The sequence below is a fragment of the Phytophthora sojae genome (assembly GCF_000149755.1).
Source record: "Phytophthora sojae unplaced genomic scaffold PHYSOscaffold_3, whole genome shotgun sequence".
Taxonomy (NCBI): Eukaryota; Oomycota; class Peronosporomycetes; order Peronosporales; family Peronosporaceae; genus Phytophthora; species Phytophthora sojae.
The window spans coordinates 5,143,392-5,160,003 of record NW_009258117.1 but is presented as its reverse complement, the minus strand read 5'-3'; the positions used below and the strand labels follow the sequence as shown (position 1 = coordinate 5,160,003).

Here is a 16,612-nt window from a genome sequence, read left to right as displayed (position 1 = left end):
CACCAAGCAACCAAGCGGACAAACCTGCGGGTTTCCAGTCTAGAACAAGCAACAGGTGCAAGTGTAGTCTAGTAGTGGAGGTAGCGAGCACTCTAAGTTCGTTTCTATGAATGAGCTCTTTAGGGTAATACACGTCTACGATAACAGAGAACGCAGCAGCCCATGCATTACCCGGTCGACGCTATTATGTATGCCTGTATTTCTGCGTACATGTAGTACATGTAGTAGAAGGTTGATGAATACTACCAGCATCAACTTCCCAAAAGTGGACATTTCCGTGATGTGCCTGAAGGTTTCTCGCTATGCTATGCTTGTTTTATTCTACAAAGAGTTTTTTACGTAAGATACTACTTCTACTTTTGTAGAACAGTATTAGTAGTGGAACAAAACAAAGCAGTGTGCGCACTCGCTAGCGATATATTCTGTGCTTGATACAAAAATTAATATCAAGGCGCATCTGCCGGATCAGAAGCAGTGTCCAGGCAATGCGTTCACAAGTTTGGGCGCGCTGTGGGGCTCCGCCATGAGCTCAGCCATAGGTCACTTCACGAGGTGGTCGTACTCACCGACGCGTGTCAGCGGAAAACAACGCCAAGGCTGCTGCACTGCTGTAGTACAATTATCTAGAGGACTCGAACAGATATTATACGCGGTACCATTTAGGGCGCTTCAATGCGTCACAACCAGGTACCTCGCCCAAAACAATTATCGCTCCCCTACAACGAATAGACAATCATCTCGGCTTCAATATCTGCTTGAATAATTCCCTCGTAGTCTCCGCTTCACAGTGGCAAAAGGCGATCGATCTCTTCGAGAGGAACTCCAAGCTGATCAAGCTTCTTGCGAGCAGTTGCCTTCTCGAACAGAAGCTGGACTTGTTTAGCTGCCAGCTCGCACTGTAGTTTGGAGCGCTCAAGCTCATACACATCATGGCGCTGCTTCTGCTCATCCTCGACGCGTTTTAGAAGTGCCTCGCGCTCGATCTCCACCATCGTCTTGCTCTCCGCCTCATCCTCTTGCTGTGTCCGTGCACGCTTCGCAGCGCTCTCTCCAGCTTGCTGTTGAGTACGCGGGCGCTTAGCTGCGGTCTCTGATTCTTTCTGCTGTGTACGCGTGGTCTTGACGGCAACTGTCTCCTCCTCAGAAGCCTTTCGCTTCGTGCCGCTTGCCTTCAGCGGCTTCTTGCCATTCGCCTTCGGCGCAGTTTCCTTTGTGCCATTCGTCCCAGGAGACGCAACAGTCGCAGATTTTGGGGGTCGTCCTCTTCTCTTCTTGACCGGCTCCGGGGTGCTCTCCACCGCGTCAGCCTTGGATTTCGCAGGAGCAACTTGTTCCAAAGCTGCCTCCACAGCCGACGACAATACAGGGGGCTCTTTCGCCTTCGAGGTTTTCTTCTCCTCCTGCGGCTCAGCTGGCTTTGAGGTCTTCTTCTTCTCAGCAACCTTGGTTGCCGTTGTCGACGCTCGGTTTTCAGCAGTGTCCGCCTTCTTCTGCTCAGCAACCTTTGCTGCCGCTGCCGCTGCCGCTGCTGCTGCTGACGCGCGGGTTTCAGCAGTGCCGGCCTTCTTCTGCCTCTCAACCGGAGACTTCTCCTTCGCGGTAACCTTCAGCGACTTGGAAGCAACGGCCTTTTTCTTCGTCTTCTTCTCGTCGACCTTCAGCAACACCCGCTCCTTGGAAACAGCCGCCTTCTTCTTCTGCTTCTCAACCGACGTTGGAGCCTTCTTCTTCTCCTTCACCACAGCCTTCCGTTTCTCCGGCGTCGTAGCTAGCACCTTCTCTTTAAGCGTAGCCTTCTTCTTCGTCTTCTTCGGCTCAGGGGCATTCTCCACCTCTGCCGTCCTCGCCATCAAGAGCTCTTTGAACCTCGAAGGCGTCGAGGCCTTCTGGCTCGCCGCCTCGGCAGCAGGGGCCTTCTTCTTGCCCTTCTTAGTAGCAGCCTCATCTTCGTCTTCCTCTTCTCCTTCCTCTCCGTCATAGACCTCCTCACTCTCCGCACCGTCACTGTCACTGTCACTGCTGCTGCCCTCGTCCTCGTCCTCGTCATCCTCACTATCTTCTTCTTCTCCGTCTTTATCCTCGTCATCCTCACTATCTTCTTCTTCTCCGTCTTTATCCTCGTCCTCCTCGCTGTCGTCCGGGACCTCGATCTCCTGCTTGCTCTCCTCCGCGCTCTCGCCGTCCTCGGCGCTGTCGTCCAGCTCGATGGTTTCAGCGTTCTTCTTGCTGAAGGGCACGCCGTGGAAGGCCGGGTCCAGCTTGCGGAACAGCGGACACGTGTGCTCCACGTGCGCGCGCACCTCGGGCGTGGCCTTGCCGCGCATGAAGGCGTCGTGCATGCCCGTCTCCAGCAGCCACTGCTTGGCCAGGAGGTACTGCTTCTCGATGGCGTCCACCTTGTAGCGCACGAACGGCGCCTTGCGGTGCACCAGCCCCTCGCCGTGCATCTTCTCCACGATCTCGCGGATCAGCGGCGCGTGCGGCTCGGAGCGCCAGCGCTTCACGTTGCCCGGCTTGGTGATCCACGCCACGAGCACGTCCATGGTCGAGGGGCCGCCCGGGCGCGCGCTGTCCGCCGTCACGGACACTTGTTTGGTGCCAGGCTTCCTCCCCATTGCTTTACGGATCGAAGGGCTCTCTTAAAAAAATGCTGGGCATGTGCCGTAAGGTAACACTTCTGAGAGGGTTTCTTAGTTGGAATATGTGCAAACGGGTTTGTGGTAAGGTAACACCTCTGGGAGGGTTTCTTAGTTAGAACGGATAAACCCTCTAAAATGTGATACGGACAAAATGCAACTTCGAAGACAATTTATCTCGGTTGTGCGGTAGTGCTGCAGACTACTACGCACGGGCTTGGCCTTCTGGTCGAAGCCACCTTGGAAACCTGAACTTGGTCCGGTATCATAAATGAAGTGTTTATTACTTACTTCGCAGTGAAAGCTTCTCAACACGACATGCCACCGGGGTGGTCAAGTACTTACACTGCATTTGATACGCTGTTTCGACTTTTATGCTGCACACCAGCAACTTACAGAGGCAGCACACGGTCGACCTCGGCGGGGTCGATGCCGGCTCCGAGAAGTGTCTTCCGTGCGAGTGACTTCTCCATGGCGAGCTGCACTCGCTTCGCCTGCAACTCACACTCGACCTTGGCGCGCTCCAGTTCGAACAGCTCCTGACGCTGAGCTTGCTCCTGCTTCGCGCGCTCGATGAACGTCTCGCGTTCCAGCTCTATCGTGACGGCGCTGCTTCGTCGAGTTCGCTTGGCAGCAGTTGACGATGCATTGGAGGAACCATTGCGCTTCCGAGCAGTCCGTTGTCGCACGGATGCCTCAGCCTCGGCATCGCTCTGCTCCTTGGCGGGCTCTTCCATATTGGCGTCTTCATCGCTGTCGTCGTCGTCTTCTTGAGATTCAGACTCAGACTCGGGCTCGTCTTCGTCATCTGAAACGGCCTTTGCAGCAGGTCGAGCGTCTTCGGTCTCAAGCTCTTCATCTTCACTTGAGCTATCGCTCGAGCTGCTCCCTGCGTCGACGCTGGATTCTTTTGCCTCTGCGTTGTCTTGCACTGGAGCTCCCTCTGTTTCCTCCTCCTCCTCCCCCTCGCTTCCGTCTTCCTCGTCACCCCCCTCTTTCGGCTTCTCGTGACGCTCTTCATCAACATCAGCCTCTTCGTTCTCGTCTATCTGTTGGTCAGCTTGCTCTTCTCCCTCGTCCTCCTCGTCTTCCTCCTCCATTTCCACCTCGTCGCGTTGCGCTAGCGGGATCTGCTCTTCTCTATCGCCATCGTCATCGTCGCTCTCGCTCTTTTTTTCTTCGTCACTATCATCATCTTCATCAGAAGAACTGCTGTCGCTAGACTCGTACAGCTTCTTTTTCATCGCCACGCGCGTCGCTTTGGTAACAACCTCCACTTCCTCCTCAGTGCTCTCATCTTCACTCTCGCTGTCATCACCTTCAGCTTTCTGTCCCTGCACACCCTTGTCATCCTCGCCATCACCACCCTGCTTCTCTTCATCAGCAACACCTTCGCTCTCCTTTTCCACAGCTCTATCGTGATCTTGCACAGGCGCATCGTCCTTCTTCTGATCGTCCCCTCCATCTTTCCCCTCCTCAGCAACACTGCTCGGTTTCTCCTCCATATCCACATCCGCCCCTTCAGCGTTCTTCTCGTCCGCTTCAATTGCCACATCATTCTCCTTCCTGGCGCCCACCACAGCGTCATCCTTTTCAGCCTCCGCATCCTCAGCAGCAGCAGCACTCAACTCCCTCTCGGCTCCCTCACCACCGCTCGTCGTAGCCGCACCCTGCTCCTTCCCCTCTGCATTCTCACTCAGCGCCACCTTCGGCCCGCCTGACTTTTCTCCAGCCTCGGACCGGTTCTTCTCCAGACTCTCCTTCCACTTGCCGGCGACGCTCTTGCTCGCGTCTGCGCGCGACGAGGCCTTCTCCCTGGCCGCCAGAGACGCAGCCACAATCTCTCTCGCCTTTGTGATCTCGGGCCTCTCGGGCACCGGCACCAGATTCCTCTTGTGCGCCTCCTCCATGCCGAGCACGGGCGTGAGCTCTCGGTAGTGCGGGAAGGTCCGCTCGAACCGCTTCGTGGTGAGCTCACTGGCCTCGCCCCGCAGGAACGCGCTCAGCTCATTGGCCAGGAGCAGCTCTGCGGTGACGCTGATGTAGCGGGATTCCAAGGCGCGGATCTTTTCGAGCACCTGAGTCGCCGAGCGGACCGCGAAGCCGTTGGCCTCCAGCCCCCGCGCGATCTCCTTGCTCAGCTGCAGCTGCCCGCGCCGCCAGCGCTGGATAACGCCCGGCGTCGTGAGCCACGCCAGCAGCACGTCCTCAGCCGACGGCCCGTCGGGCGACGCCTTGGCACGTCTCCACGCCAGCTTCTCCTGCTTCAGTCGCTGCTTCTTCTTCGCCATCTTCTCCAAATAATAATAGCAAAGCAAAAAGTGGTAATACATGGCCAAACATTTTATGGACCACTTTTTCTCGCGTCCCATGAATAAAATTTGTAGTGGGGAGTTGGCCTCTTCATCTCCGCGTGACAGCGCCAGCTTTCGCGATAGATCAGAACGATCTGTGGTTAATGATTTTGCTTACTACTGTAGTATTTCTCTAGAATTACCCCATCGTCCTCACCGGGCGACACCAACACAAGAGCCTCCGTGCACCTAGTCAACCCGCCACGATCTTCACATGGCTGACGCACACAGACCCTTCGCCACCCTTGACGCTCACCGCACCGCACCACTGAATGATCTCCGTTCAGCCACATCAGCCCCTCCCCATAGGTCAAGTGCACATCGTGTGGTACGCTGTTTCGACTTAGATGCTGCACACCAGCTTACAGAGGCAGCACACGGTCGACCTCAGCACGGTCAACGCCAGCGCCAAGAAGCCTTTTCCGTGCGAGTGACTTCTGCATCGCGAGCTGCACTCTCTTCGCCTGCAACTCGCACTCGACCTTGGCGCGCTCCAGTTCGAACAGTTCCTGGCGTTGAGTGTGCTCCTGCTTCGCGCGCTCAATAAAGGTCTCACGTTCCAGGTCTATGGTGACGGTGCTGCCTCGTCGAGATCGCTTGGCCGATGGTGATGAAGGGGCGGGGCTACCGCGCTTCCGAGCAGGCCGCTGTTGTGCAGGGGTCTCAACCTCGGGGTCGCTCTGCTCCTTGACGGGCTCGTCCATATCGGCGTCTTCGTCGTTGTCGTCGTCGTCGTCTTCTTGAGATTCTGACTCGGACTCGGATTCGCCCTCATCATCGGAAACGGCCTGTGCAGCAGGTCGAGCGTCTTCGGTCTCAAGCTCGTCATCTTCGCTCGAGCTTTCACTCGAGCTGCTCTCAGCGTCGGCACCGGATTCTTTTGCCGCTGCGTTGTCTTGCTCTGGGGTTTTGTCCGCTTTCTCCTCGTTCTCCTCCTGTTCGTCGACCTCTTCCTCCCCTTGTTTCGGATTTTCACGCTCGTTTTCACTATCATCGGCCTCTGGTTTCTTGTCGGGGTTGATATACTCGGTGAGTTCTCCTCCCACTTTCTCCGCGTCCTCCTCTTCTTGCTTGTCTTCCACCTCATCGCGTTGTGCTAGTGGCATTTGCTCTACTCTGTCACTGGTGCCCTTATCGCTCTTGCTCCAATTTTCAACAGCACCGTCATCTTCCTCCGAATCACTTGACACGTATAGCTTGTTTCGCTTCACCACGCGCTTCACTTTGGCAGCATCGTTCACTTCTTCCTCAGGGCTCTCATCGCCACTTTCGTTGTCATCATCTTGGGCTTTCTTTTCTTGAGCATTCTTGCCTCCCGCTTCATTTCCATCCTGCTTCTTCTCTTGATCAGCGCCACCTTCGTTCTTCTTTTCCACAGATCCTTCGCTACGCTGCACAGGGGCAGTGTTCTGCTGCTTAGCCCCGGCATCCTTGCTCTCCTCTGCTCCACTGCTCAGTTTGGCCTCCAAATCCACACCCTCCCTCTCTGCGTTCTTTTTGTCCGCTTCAACGCCCACACTACTATGCGCATTGGCGCCCGCCACAACAGGGACCTGCTCAACCTTAATAACAACCTGATCAGCAGAAGGTGCATTGGACTCCTTCGCGTCCCCGCCACCAACGTTCGTCGTAGCAGCGCCCTGCTCCTTGCTCTCCGCCGGCACCATTTGCAGCCCACCCTGCTTCTTCTTTCCGGACACAGTCATGGGCCGGTTCTTCTCCACACTCGCTTTCCACGTACCCACTGCACTCTTGTTCGCAGCCACAGCTGGCACTGCCGTCTTCTCAGCCAATTTAACTGCTTCAGCAGGTGCAGCACCAGCACTGGAAGGCGTCTTCTTGGCCTGTCTACCGGTAGGCGCCGCATCAGAAGACGGCGTTAGCTTCTCGATCTCTGCCGCTGCCGCCAATCTCGCTGCCTCAGCAGCAGCCATGACCTCTCTCGCTCTCTTCATCTCGGGCGTTTCGGGCACCAGCACCGGCAGGTTCTTCCTGCCTATCACCTCCTCGCCGAAGAAGGGCGTGAGCTCTTTGTACAGGAGGGAGCTTTTGCGGACCAGCCGCTGCACCTCTTCACTGGCCTCGCCCCGCAGGTAGGCGTCCATCTGCTCGAGTATCATCAGGTCCGCGGTGGCCTGGATGTAGCCGGCCTCGTACTTGCGCACCTGGTCGTACACGCGGTACACCGTGCGCTTCGGGTTGTCAATGCCGTTGGCCTTGAGCCCCCGCAGGATCTCCCGGCACAGGTCGTACTTTGACTGCAGGCCGTTCCGCCAGCGCGTGCTGTTACCGGGAGTCGTGAGCCACGCCAGCAGCACGTCCAGCGCCGACGGCGCGTCGGGCGACGGCTTGTCGAATCTCCATGTGCCCCGCGCCCGCCGCTTCTTCGGTGGCTTCTTCGCTCTTTGCTTTCTCGGCTTCTTCTCCTTCGGCGGCTTCCCCTCCGATGGCTTTTTCTCCTCCGGTGGCTTCTCCTTCGGTGGTGGCATTGCTTCCGTTGGTGGCATCTCTCCTTCCAGCTTTTGGATCAACCGGTTGGTTCAATAAAAAGCTCTACAGGCTGCGTACATAATGTACGCAGCCTGTATGTACGGTACATATTTAGGAACGCACACAAAATGTAAAGAAGCAGTATGTGGGACAAATGTTCATTGTGTGCCATATAATAGTGATCGTCCGATGACCTGGTTTCATGGATGTCGCGGGCTTTCGAGCGCCAGGAGTAGCTCGTAAAGTTTTGGGGCAATCTTACCTTCGATCGACGAAGCCGCCCTCGGCGCGTATTAAAGCTCAGTGAGCTCCTTAGCATCTTCTGCGAGCTGTTGCCAACTCCAACACCACATCATTAGAGCGATCAAAGTGTTCACCACGAGGACATCACCCACTCCCGTCCCAATCCAAAGTCCTTCGACGCCAAAGTCGCACCGGAACGCTAAGAACGCGCCGACGGGGATGCCAGCGGCGTAGTACGCCAACGTGTTTGTGACAGCCGCCGACTTCTGCTTCCCAGCTCCTCGAAAAACGCCCCAAATGAGGCCGTCCACCACTGTGAGTGGAGACCAAATCGCCAGTATCGTGGAGGCGAGATCAGCGCTAGCGCCTTCGTCGGGGAACAGGCGCGGGATCGTTCCACTAAAGTCATAAAGCAGTACTGCAAGTATCGAGGACAGCGCGATTGTTACTTTGATCGCCGCAACACACGCCAGCTTCGCCGAGCTGGCCTTGCCGGCACCAAGACAGTTGCCGATTCGAACAGTGGAAGCCACTGAGAGTCCTTCGAACGTTGTGTACACCAGTAGGTTGACATTAACGAGCACCGAATGGGCAGCCACGCAACGACACTATCAGGAAGCAGCCCAGAGAGGACCGAAAGCGCTTCCATTCCCCACATTTCCACGGCAAGCATCAGCATCCCGGGGGCACCAAATCGCAAGAACGCGCCGATGCACCGAGTAGCAGCCTTAAAGTTGGGAGGAGTCCACCATTGAGTCAGGTGGTGAGGTTGCCACGCAAAGTACGGGACAAGAAGCAGCGCAAGAGTCATGTTTCCCAGGCTGCAGCCGATAGCAATTCCACGGAAACCAAGCGAGGTGCGATAAGCCAATCCATAGCTCGCAGCGATATTGACACCATTCCCCAGCGCTGCACAAACGACCAGCGGAGACAAAATGTTCTGCGCTTGCAGCACTTTACACACGAGCTCGTAGACGTAAAGAAATGGAATTCCTGGAAGCAAGTATCGCGAAAACTGCCCCGCCAAACGAGCGACTTCTTAATCCTGGCCGAACCACAGCGAAACATGCTCAGTGTGCCAGTTAATGACGAAGAGAGGTACGAGAAGAGTCCCGAGAGCAAGAACTCCGGTCTGGAAATATATCCCGATTTTCTCGAAAGCGTTGGCCCCGTACGCTTGCGAACAGTGTGTGTCTAAAACAGACGCAAGGCCCAGTCCAACCGAATACGACGTGAGGTTGATCATCTGCAACGTTTGCATTTTTTAACATAAGAAGCGTGACGTTTAGTGGAGATAGCAAAAATGTTATGTATGCTATTTCGTACCATGCAGGAGAAGGTCGCAGCGTCAACATACTTTCGCGCTTTAGTCGAGGGAATGTTGACGGCGAACACGATCGACATGAATTCCGGCAGAAACTCAAGAAATGTTGTCACCATCTACGTGTGCTTCGCGACACAATATCAATATTCGTCTCAATGCAGCACCCAAGGAATGTGAATTTACTTACCACAGGACCAACAAGCTTGTTGACTTCCTCCACCGTTCGTGGCTTGTGTTCTTCGACATACTCCAGCTCGGCCCCACCTAAGGGTGCAGTGATTCTCACAAAGCAACCTCTAGGGTTATTTTCGCCTTCGTAGTCGACTTGGTCGATCATTCTTGGATGGTTACCCGGAAGGAAAATTTGATAGTGCCCTAGCGTGCAGCCAAAACAGTCAACAGGCAGTAGGCCGTATTCACACAGAGTACATGTTGGCCATTGGGTTGCAATTGGGACTAAACAGTTAGTAACGATGAAACAGCAAGTGGACGAAACCAATAGGGGGTTTCAGTTAATAATTTCTTCAAACGATGAGCCCAAGGAATGAGCTCATTCCTTCAAGAATAAGCCTCCGGAGGCTCATTCCTCGGGCTCATTCCTTCCGAAAGCCTCATTCCTTGGTCATACGAAAAACCCTTTTAAACATATTTACATCGGTTTCGTCAGGTTATTGATTACTAACAGAAAGCAACTCCGTACGCAAAAGGAAACCACGCACTCGCGAAAGCAAGCGAAAGAAGACTCAGCAGAAGAAGGCCTCGCGCGTGAAGGCCCAGCATGCAAACGCTCCACCGAAGAAGGCATCTAGGAAGAAGGCTAGCAAGCCGAATGACTCGCAGAAATCGGCCCCATCAAAGGTATCTAAGCCCAAACAAACCCAGCAGAAGTCCAAGCGGCCAACCGCACAGCCAGAGGCGCCAGAGTGGTGCGTCATGCGGTAGCAGAGATGCTGGAGGAGTCAGAGGAGGAGGACCAGCCGCACGAGTCGGAGGAGCTCTCCGAGCATTTGGAGCTGGCTGACGAGCTGGAGCAGACGGACGAAGACGTCTCAGGAGAGACGGAGATACGGGCGCCGAGCAAGTACACGCACACGACGCGCGTCCAACTCGATGGGATGATCCGCTAGATGGAGAAGCCAAGCAATCGCGCCATCTATCTTGGCGAGTCAACAGCTGGAAAGGGCATGGCCCATGGAGCTGGGGTGACGAAGCTGTCTGGTTTTGCTAGCATGGTGGAGTATGTTCACAACTACATGATGAAGAACGAACCTGCGGACCCTCGACACACGAGCAAATGGGGCGCGACATTGAGTAGCGCACGGAGTCCAACGCGTGGCACAGTTTCACGAGATCTGGCAGGACATCGTCTTCTGAGGCGTCTTCTTCGTCGTGTCCCGCGCGACTCGCCTCCTGTAGCTGCCGGACCATCGCTAGCTGGAAGATGGTGGTCGGCACGCCGCGCTTGAGCTTCTTGAAGTCAGAAGGAGACATTTTCCTCCAAATATTCAGTATAAGAGGGGGATTCTGCAGAAGTTGAGCGGTGCTGAAAGATTCGTGTTGCTAATTTTAACTGAAACCCCCCATGAAAATCATTCCTTGGATTTCTACAGTTTTCTGCCGACTCATTCCTTGAAGAAATTATTAACTGAAACCCCCTAATGGATGTGCAACGATTGAAACCCTCATATTGGCGAGGACTGGTGAAATACTACTGTAGCAGTACATAGTAGAAGTAAAGTGCTGCACAGATGCCACATTGAATCAGTTTGGCTTATCATTAATCCTTCTTGCCTAGCTATTGGCAAGGTTTTTTCCTCCTTTTTTGCGCGTTCGGGTCGTAAAATTCAATTGTCTTATTCGCTATTTCGTGCGGATAAGACAACGCAAATATTGAATTTTACGTGTATCACTGAATCTGTTTGAGCATGCTTCTATGCCAATCCCATAACCATTGCTCTATGTTTTTTGTATAGTCGACACTGGAATCTGTTTTACTATCGGTGCCATATTTTTTGTAAAAGGATTGGCGCTTGTTTGCTTTTTGTCTGTACAGTAATAATAGAAATGGGTTTCCGTTTCTTGCGCTCATGCAAGTGATAGAAGTTCGGGTTGGTTTTATGATTTATGTACAGCTCTGGGTGGGTATCAGGAATCAACAAGGGAAATGGACTCTAGCAGCTCGACGGAGTCGCATGAATCGAGTTTACGCAATGGGTGGATGGCCAGCAAGATAACCGAGCTATGGGATTGGGGGCCGATGCCTTTCAATTGTCCTTTTAGAGGAATGGTAGCATCAACTTCTGTGGTCGAAACGAGAACTTTCATGCATGTACTACTTTATTATTGATACTTCTCTGGCCCACCTGAAAATGCAGTAGAACCCTGCGGTTGCCACACGATTTATTCGATGTGGTCCACATATGCATTTTGATTGGTTAAAAATATCTCAAATAACTTTAAGCTTACCGACTTCTAAATCGTTTCGCGCTTTCGACTACACACAGCATCCGTACATGCGGAACCAGCGACCTAGCAAAGTGTCCGTTGAACTTTCCCACGCCGAGCTGGCGGCTCGAGGTATAGATGCCTCCGTAGCGGTTACGGCCGCTGTTGAGGCGTTTCCTCTCAAGCCCCTGGTAGCGTGGGCAGTTTGGAAGGATCGCTAGTCAACACCTGCCAATCACGTCTAGAAGCTTCTGTAGCCATTTAATAAAATGTGGGTACATATTTTCTTAATCTTAGGATTTGGAGCTAGTCATTCCCGATTGGTTATAAATATAGTCGAGAACGCTGGATCGAAGCCAATTAAAACAGCGTTGTCACTCGCGTAAAACAGCCCTTACAGAGACCGTGCCAATTTATTTGAGTGCGCAAGATGACGACGAATACGCACATACTTTTACATCACAACTACTTCTCGAGATATCGATGATTAAAAATTTACTGCATTTTCAGGTGGGACAGAGAAGTATTGGCAATTTGATCTCCATTCCTTAGCCTGCTCCAACGCGCGACGCATATTTCGCTGTCACCGTTAATTTCACGAGCAACCGTCCCTGTATCTTAGTTTTCTTCTTTACTCCATCTGAGCGTCGGACTCCCACAGCGGCATCAGTCGGTCCACCTCGGCCACTGAGACGCCTAACTCCAGCAGATCCTTGCGCGCTGTCACCCTCACGCAGATGGCCTCATCGCGCTTAGCTTGGAGCTCCATCTTGTAAAGCTCACGACGGACACTTATCTCAGCGTCCCTTAAACTTGCCTGCTCAGCATTGCCTTGGACCCGTTTTGAGCGCTTCATGGTGTCACTTTTGCCACGAGTATGCACCCGCTTGGAGACAACTTCTGGCTCATCATTACCCGAGCACTCTGAATCCTCAGTAGAAGTCGTATCCCTCGTGTGTGTTTTAGGTTTCGGAGTAGAAGCATTTCTGGACGGCCGCAGCAACCGCACCAGTTCCGGGTAGTAGGGACAGGCCTTCAGCACCTTGCGCTTGGCCTTGCTGTTGTCGTCGAAATTGCGGAGTCCTTTCTTCCGCAGCCAATGCTCGACCTTGTCAAAACCGTGCATTAAAGACCAAAGTTTTGCATCGATGCCGCCACGTGTACGGTGCGTGATGCCTTGGTCCACCAGCGACTCGTAGATGTCGTCTATCAGGATACGTCGCGCTCCGTCCTGCGCAGCCGCTGCCTACCGCCATCGCTCGGCGTTGCCTGAAATCGAGAGCCATTGCAGCAGCACTTCCATTGACGAGAGTCTCCCATCTGCGCCATCTTCGTCCCAGTCCAAGGTCGCCATTCCAGTCGAAAAGATATCTGCGAGGTATCTTGCCGAAGATATCTTGCTTGGAGGTACCTGCTGAGTGGTAGTCAACTGCTCTTGTAAAGGAAGATCCAGAGACCACTTCAACTGTGGACGTGTTCGCCTACATGCCATTTAAGTATTCGTGGGTTTGCATTGACCATCTCTAAGCATAGCAATTCTTTGACACATTTACCTTCACAGTCACAGCGGTAGCAGTCGGTCCACATCTTCATGTGTGACGCCCATGTCCAGCATCTCTTTGCGGACCTTGGCTCTGAAGCATATTGCGTGGTCGCGTTTGACCTGCAACTCGAGCTTGAAAAACTCCCGTCGCTCCCGTGGCGCAGCTTTCAACATCACGGAACGTTTGCTCTCCGCTGGTCGTTGAGAGGACGCTCCGAAGTTATCGTTACGCATACGCTTGGTCCCCGGTCGTTCAGCGACCTTGGACTTCCTGAACCTGACATCGATAACTCTGCTAGAGTTCGTTCGACTCCTTGGTGCAGCCGCAGCATGGCGTAGTAACCGCTCAATCTTCGGGTACATGGGGCAGATCTGCAACACCTTGCGCTCGGTTGCTCTCGTCTCCTTACAGTCGACGAACCCTCTCTCTTTGAGCCAGCCCTCAGCCTCGTCGAATTGCCTTTCAAGCTCGTAAAGCTTTGAATCAACGCCGCGAGGGGTGCGATACGTGATACCGTACAACCGCAGAAACTCACAAATCTCCGCTGCCAGCTCCAGCCGCGAGCATTCACCGTGTTGGACTACTGCCTGCCACCGCGCGGCATTCCCAGGAATTGCGATCCATTTCAGTAGCACATCCAGCGAAGATGGCCTCCCACCCACACCATCCAAGTCCCACATCGTGCGCGTATATTTTTTGATGGGCCGCTTCTTGTGCTGCTCTTCTGGGAGCACACGATATGAATATCCCCGCACGGTACTGCTTTCGTCCTCACTGCTCTGATAACTTGCTTCGCTGTTTGTCTCCGTCTCTCCCCCGAGCGTTGAAGGCGTCGCCGTCTCTTCAAACCGAGAAGATCGCAACGAAGTCGCAAGCTCTTGGAAATACGGGCACATCTGGAGCACTACACGCTTGGTCTTGTCGTTGACATCATAGCGACTGAGCTGCCTGTCCTCTAGCCACGTTTCGGCGGCTTCCACTTGTCGAAACAGCTCCCCAACTTTCATCTCGATTGCTGCTCTGGTACGATGTTTGATTCCATACGCGACGAACGTATCGTGGATCTCAGAGCTGAGCTCGCGTCGCGACCCATCTCGCTTCCCTTTTGCTCGCAACCAGCGCCCAGCATTCACAGGGGTGACCAGCCATTGCAGTAACAAGTTGATCGACGACGGCCGCCCACCCGTGCTATCGGATTCCCAGCTCGCGTTCCCCGGCATTTACGGCCTTCAAGATTTCCAACAATGTTCTTGTAGAGGAAGATGCCACGGTGACCACAGGGTTACGACGCCACCGCATCGACCAATTCTGCTGGAAATGTAAAGTATCAATACCTGACAACTAACTACATATATAATTACTTCTTCGACGGACAGTCATAGCGGTAGGAGCCGATCAACATCTTCAGAGGACATGCCCATGTCGAAGAGCTCCTTTCGCGCCTTCGCTCGGACACAGATGGCCTGGTCTCGCTTCACTTGAAGCTCAAGCTTGAAAAACTCGCGACGCTCTTCTGGCTCCGCTTTCAGCGCTATTACCGCTTCGGCATCCACTGCATCTTCTCGTTCAGGGCTCAGTGAACGAGCCCGCTTTGCGCGCGGTGTGGCAGACTTCTGCGCGGCTTCCCGATATCTGACATCCTTGGGCGTACTGCGACTGGATTGTGAACTCGCGGTAGCTACCGATTGACGTGCTGAACGGAACACAGATGCTATCTGTGGGTATGCGGGGCACATTCTTAGCACCATGCGTTCAGCCTCGGCGGAGTCATCAAACTGTTGAATCCCAGATTTCCTGAGCAAGCTTTCAGCTTTGTCGAACTGTTCCTCCCACCAGCGAAGCTTCCTGACGACAGAACGGCGACTGCGGTACGTGATGCCATGGACCAGCAGCAAGTCGTAGACTTCAGAGGCCAATATCGACTGCGATCCATCATGCTTTCCGGACGCTACACACCAGCGCTCAGCATTCCCAGGAACCACCAGCCACTCCAGCAGCACATCCAGAGACGATGGCCTCCCATTAGCTGCATCTGAGTCCCACCTAACTGACACCGCAGAGTTATACGCGTACTCGATTTTCTGGGGGTGGGTCCTCCTAGTCTTTGACTTCGGATTCATCGAAGCTGCACGCTCGACGCTGGAGCTGCCCCAGGCCTCCTCTTTCCCCTCGTCGGTACTCTCTGAATGGGCGTCGCTCTCCCTTTCTTCCTCAATGCTGCTGTACTGTCGGGGTGTTAGTGGCCATGACGGACGCAGCGCAGGCGCGAGCTGATGGTAGTAAGGGCACATCTTGAGCACTACGCGTTGTGTCTCCTCATTGGCATCGAAATGCGTCAACCCCCTCTCTCGAATCAGCCTCTCGACCTTGTTCAGCTGCTGCTCGAAGTGCCAAAACTTGGCGACGATGCTGTGGCGAGTGCGGTGTGTGAGTCCGTAGCTCTGAAGCAAGTCGCACATCTCGGAGACCAGGTCGAACCGCGAGCCGTCCTGGAGGCCGGACGATTCCAGCCACCTCTGAGCGTTCCCAGGACGCGCCAGCCACCCCAGCAGCACGTCGATCGACGACGGATTGCCATCCACAGCGTCGGCATTCCACCCGATTGAGTGGGTCATCGGAGCGCGCTTCCTTCCAGGTTGAAAGTATCTTGAAGGGTTCTTCTAGAGGAAGATGCTGACCGCATCCATCACTTGTGAAGTTGTCAAATGTATTTAGGATAATGGTTTCTACATGCTTAGCCAGGTGGGGTTGATTCATTACAGGGGAAGTAGTCTATCGATGTCGGCGAGCGGGACGCCCATGTCCATCATCTCCTTCCTCGCCTTGGCCCTCGCCACGATCGCTTCGTCACGCTTCACCTGAAGCTCGAGCTTGAAAAACTCGCGACACTCCTCCGGCTCGGCTTCTAGTACTGCCACGCACTTGGTGTCCTCCACCTTCACTTTAGTCAACGTATCGTCTATCCGTGCACGTTTTGGTCCCTCGGGATGCAGCACATGAGGACCATACGAAGCTTCCCGCTTGTAGCCAACATTGGGCAGCTCCACCTCGTCACTACTAGTGCTGCTGCTGTTACTACTGTGATACCCCGCATCCCCACCATTGTCATCTTCGCTGCTGTAGGCTCTAGGTCTAGCGAGCTGTGCAGCTGGTGCTGGTTGCGCTGGTCGCAACAGGGGCTTGACCTCAGGGTAGTAGGGGCACATCTGCAGCACCGCGTCCTCCGTCCTCCTGCTGACGTCGTAGTTGCGCAATTCCCTGCTCTTGAGCCATTCATCAGCCTCGTCCAATTGGCGCTCCAGTGTCCAAAGCCTAGAGCGAACGCTGCATGGAGTTCGGTGGTCGATGTCGTAACTCCGCAGCATGTCGTAGATTTCGTGGGTCATCTCGGCCCGTGACCCGTCCGCTTTGCCTGCAGATCTCCGCCAACGCGCCGCATTCCTTGACGTCGAGAGCCATTCCAGCAGAACCTCCATTGACGACGGCCCGCCGTCCACGCCATCTGCATCCCAGCTCCGCTGCTTCATTCGTGCCCCCTAACAGATCAAGTGCAAGAAATTCGTGGCAAGCGTGTCA

At 54.3% G+C, this 16,612-nt stretch overlaps 6 protein-coding genes across 6 annotated transcripts; 1 reads left to right on the top strand and 5 right to left on the bottom strand.

The window, feature by feature from the left end:
• Positions 1-782: 782 nt before the first annotated feature.
• On the bottom strand, positions 783-4,927 carry PHYSODRAFT_313373 (hypothetical protein; the record flags this gene model as incomplete). The annotated part of the gene is made up of 4 exons (XM_009525337.1): positions 783-1,574; positions 1,914-2,607; positions 3,033-4,783; positions 4,811-4,927. 4 exons carry the CDS (start codon positions 4,925-4,927, stop codon positions 783-785), a joined length of 3,354 nt encoding a protein of 1,117 aa, XP_009523632.1.
• A 425-nt stretch (positions 4,928-5,352) lies between these two features.
• On the bottom strand, positions 5,353-7,479 carry PHYSODRAFT_328967 (hypothetical protein; the record flags this gene model as incomplete). The annotated part of the gene is made up of 1 exon (XM_009525336.1): positions 5,353-7,479. The coding sequence occupies one exon, from the start codon at positions 7,477-7,479 to the stop codon at positions 5,353-5,355; it is 2,127 nt and encodes a 708-aa protein (XP_009523631.1).
• Positions 7,480-7,773: 294 nt separating this feature from the next.
• On the bottom strand, positions 7,774-9,163 carry PHYSODRAFT_313372 (hypothetical protein; the record flags this gene model as incomplete). The annotated part of the gene is made up of 4 exons (XM_009525335.1): positions 7,774-8,331; positions 8,358-8,738; positions 8,790-8,969; positions 9,050-9,163. The coding sequence occupies 4 exons, from the start codon at positions 9,161-9,163 to the stop codon at positions 7,774-7,776; spliced, it is 1,233 nt and encodes a 410-aa protein (XP_009523630.1).
• Positions 9,164-10,174: 1,011 nt separating this feature from the next.
• On the top strand, positions 10,175-10,342 carry PHYSODRAFT_464405 (hypothetical protein; the record flags this gene model as incomplete). The annotated part of the gene is made up of 1 exon (XM_009525334.1): positions 10,175-10,342. A coding segment is annotated over one exon (168 nt), but the record flags the coding sequence as incomplete, so codon positions are not given.
• A 1,781-nt stretch (positions 10,343-12,123) lies between these two features.
• PHYSODRAFT_491385 (hypothetical protein) lies at positions 12,124-15,156 on the bottom strand (the record flags this gene model as incomplete). Its single annotated transcript, XM_009525333.1, has 2 exons — positions 12,124-12,396; positions 14,719-15,156. The coding sequence occupies 2 exons, from the start codon at positions 15,154-15,156 to the stop codon at positions 12,124-12,126; spliced, it is 711 nt and encodes a 236-aa protein (XP_009523628.1).
• Positions 15,157-16,326: 1,170 nt separating this feature from the next.
• On the bottom strand, positions 16,327-16,563 carry PHYSODRAFT_497127 (hypothetical protein; the record flags this gene model as incomplete). Its single annotated transcript, XM_009525332.1, has 1 exon — positions 16,327-16,563. A coding segment is annotated over one exon (237 nt), but the record flags the coding sequence as incomplete, so codon positions are not given.
• Between the last annotated feature and the right edge of the window lie 49 nt (positions 16,564-16,612).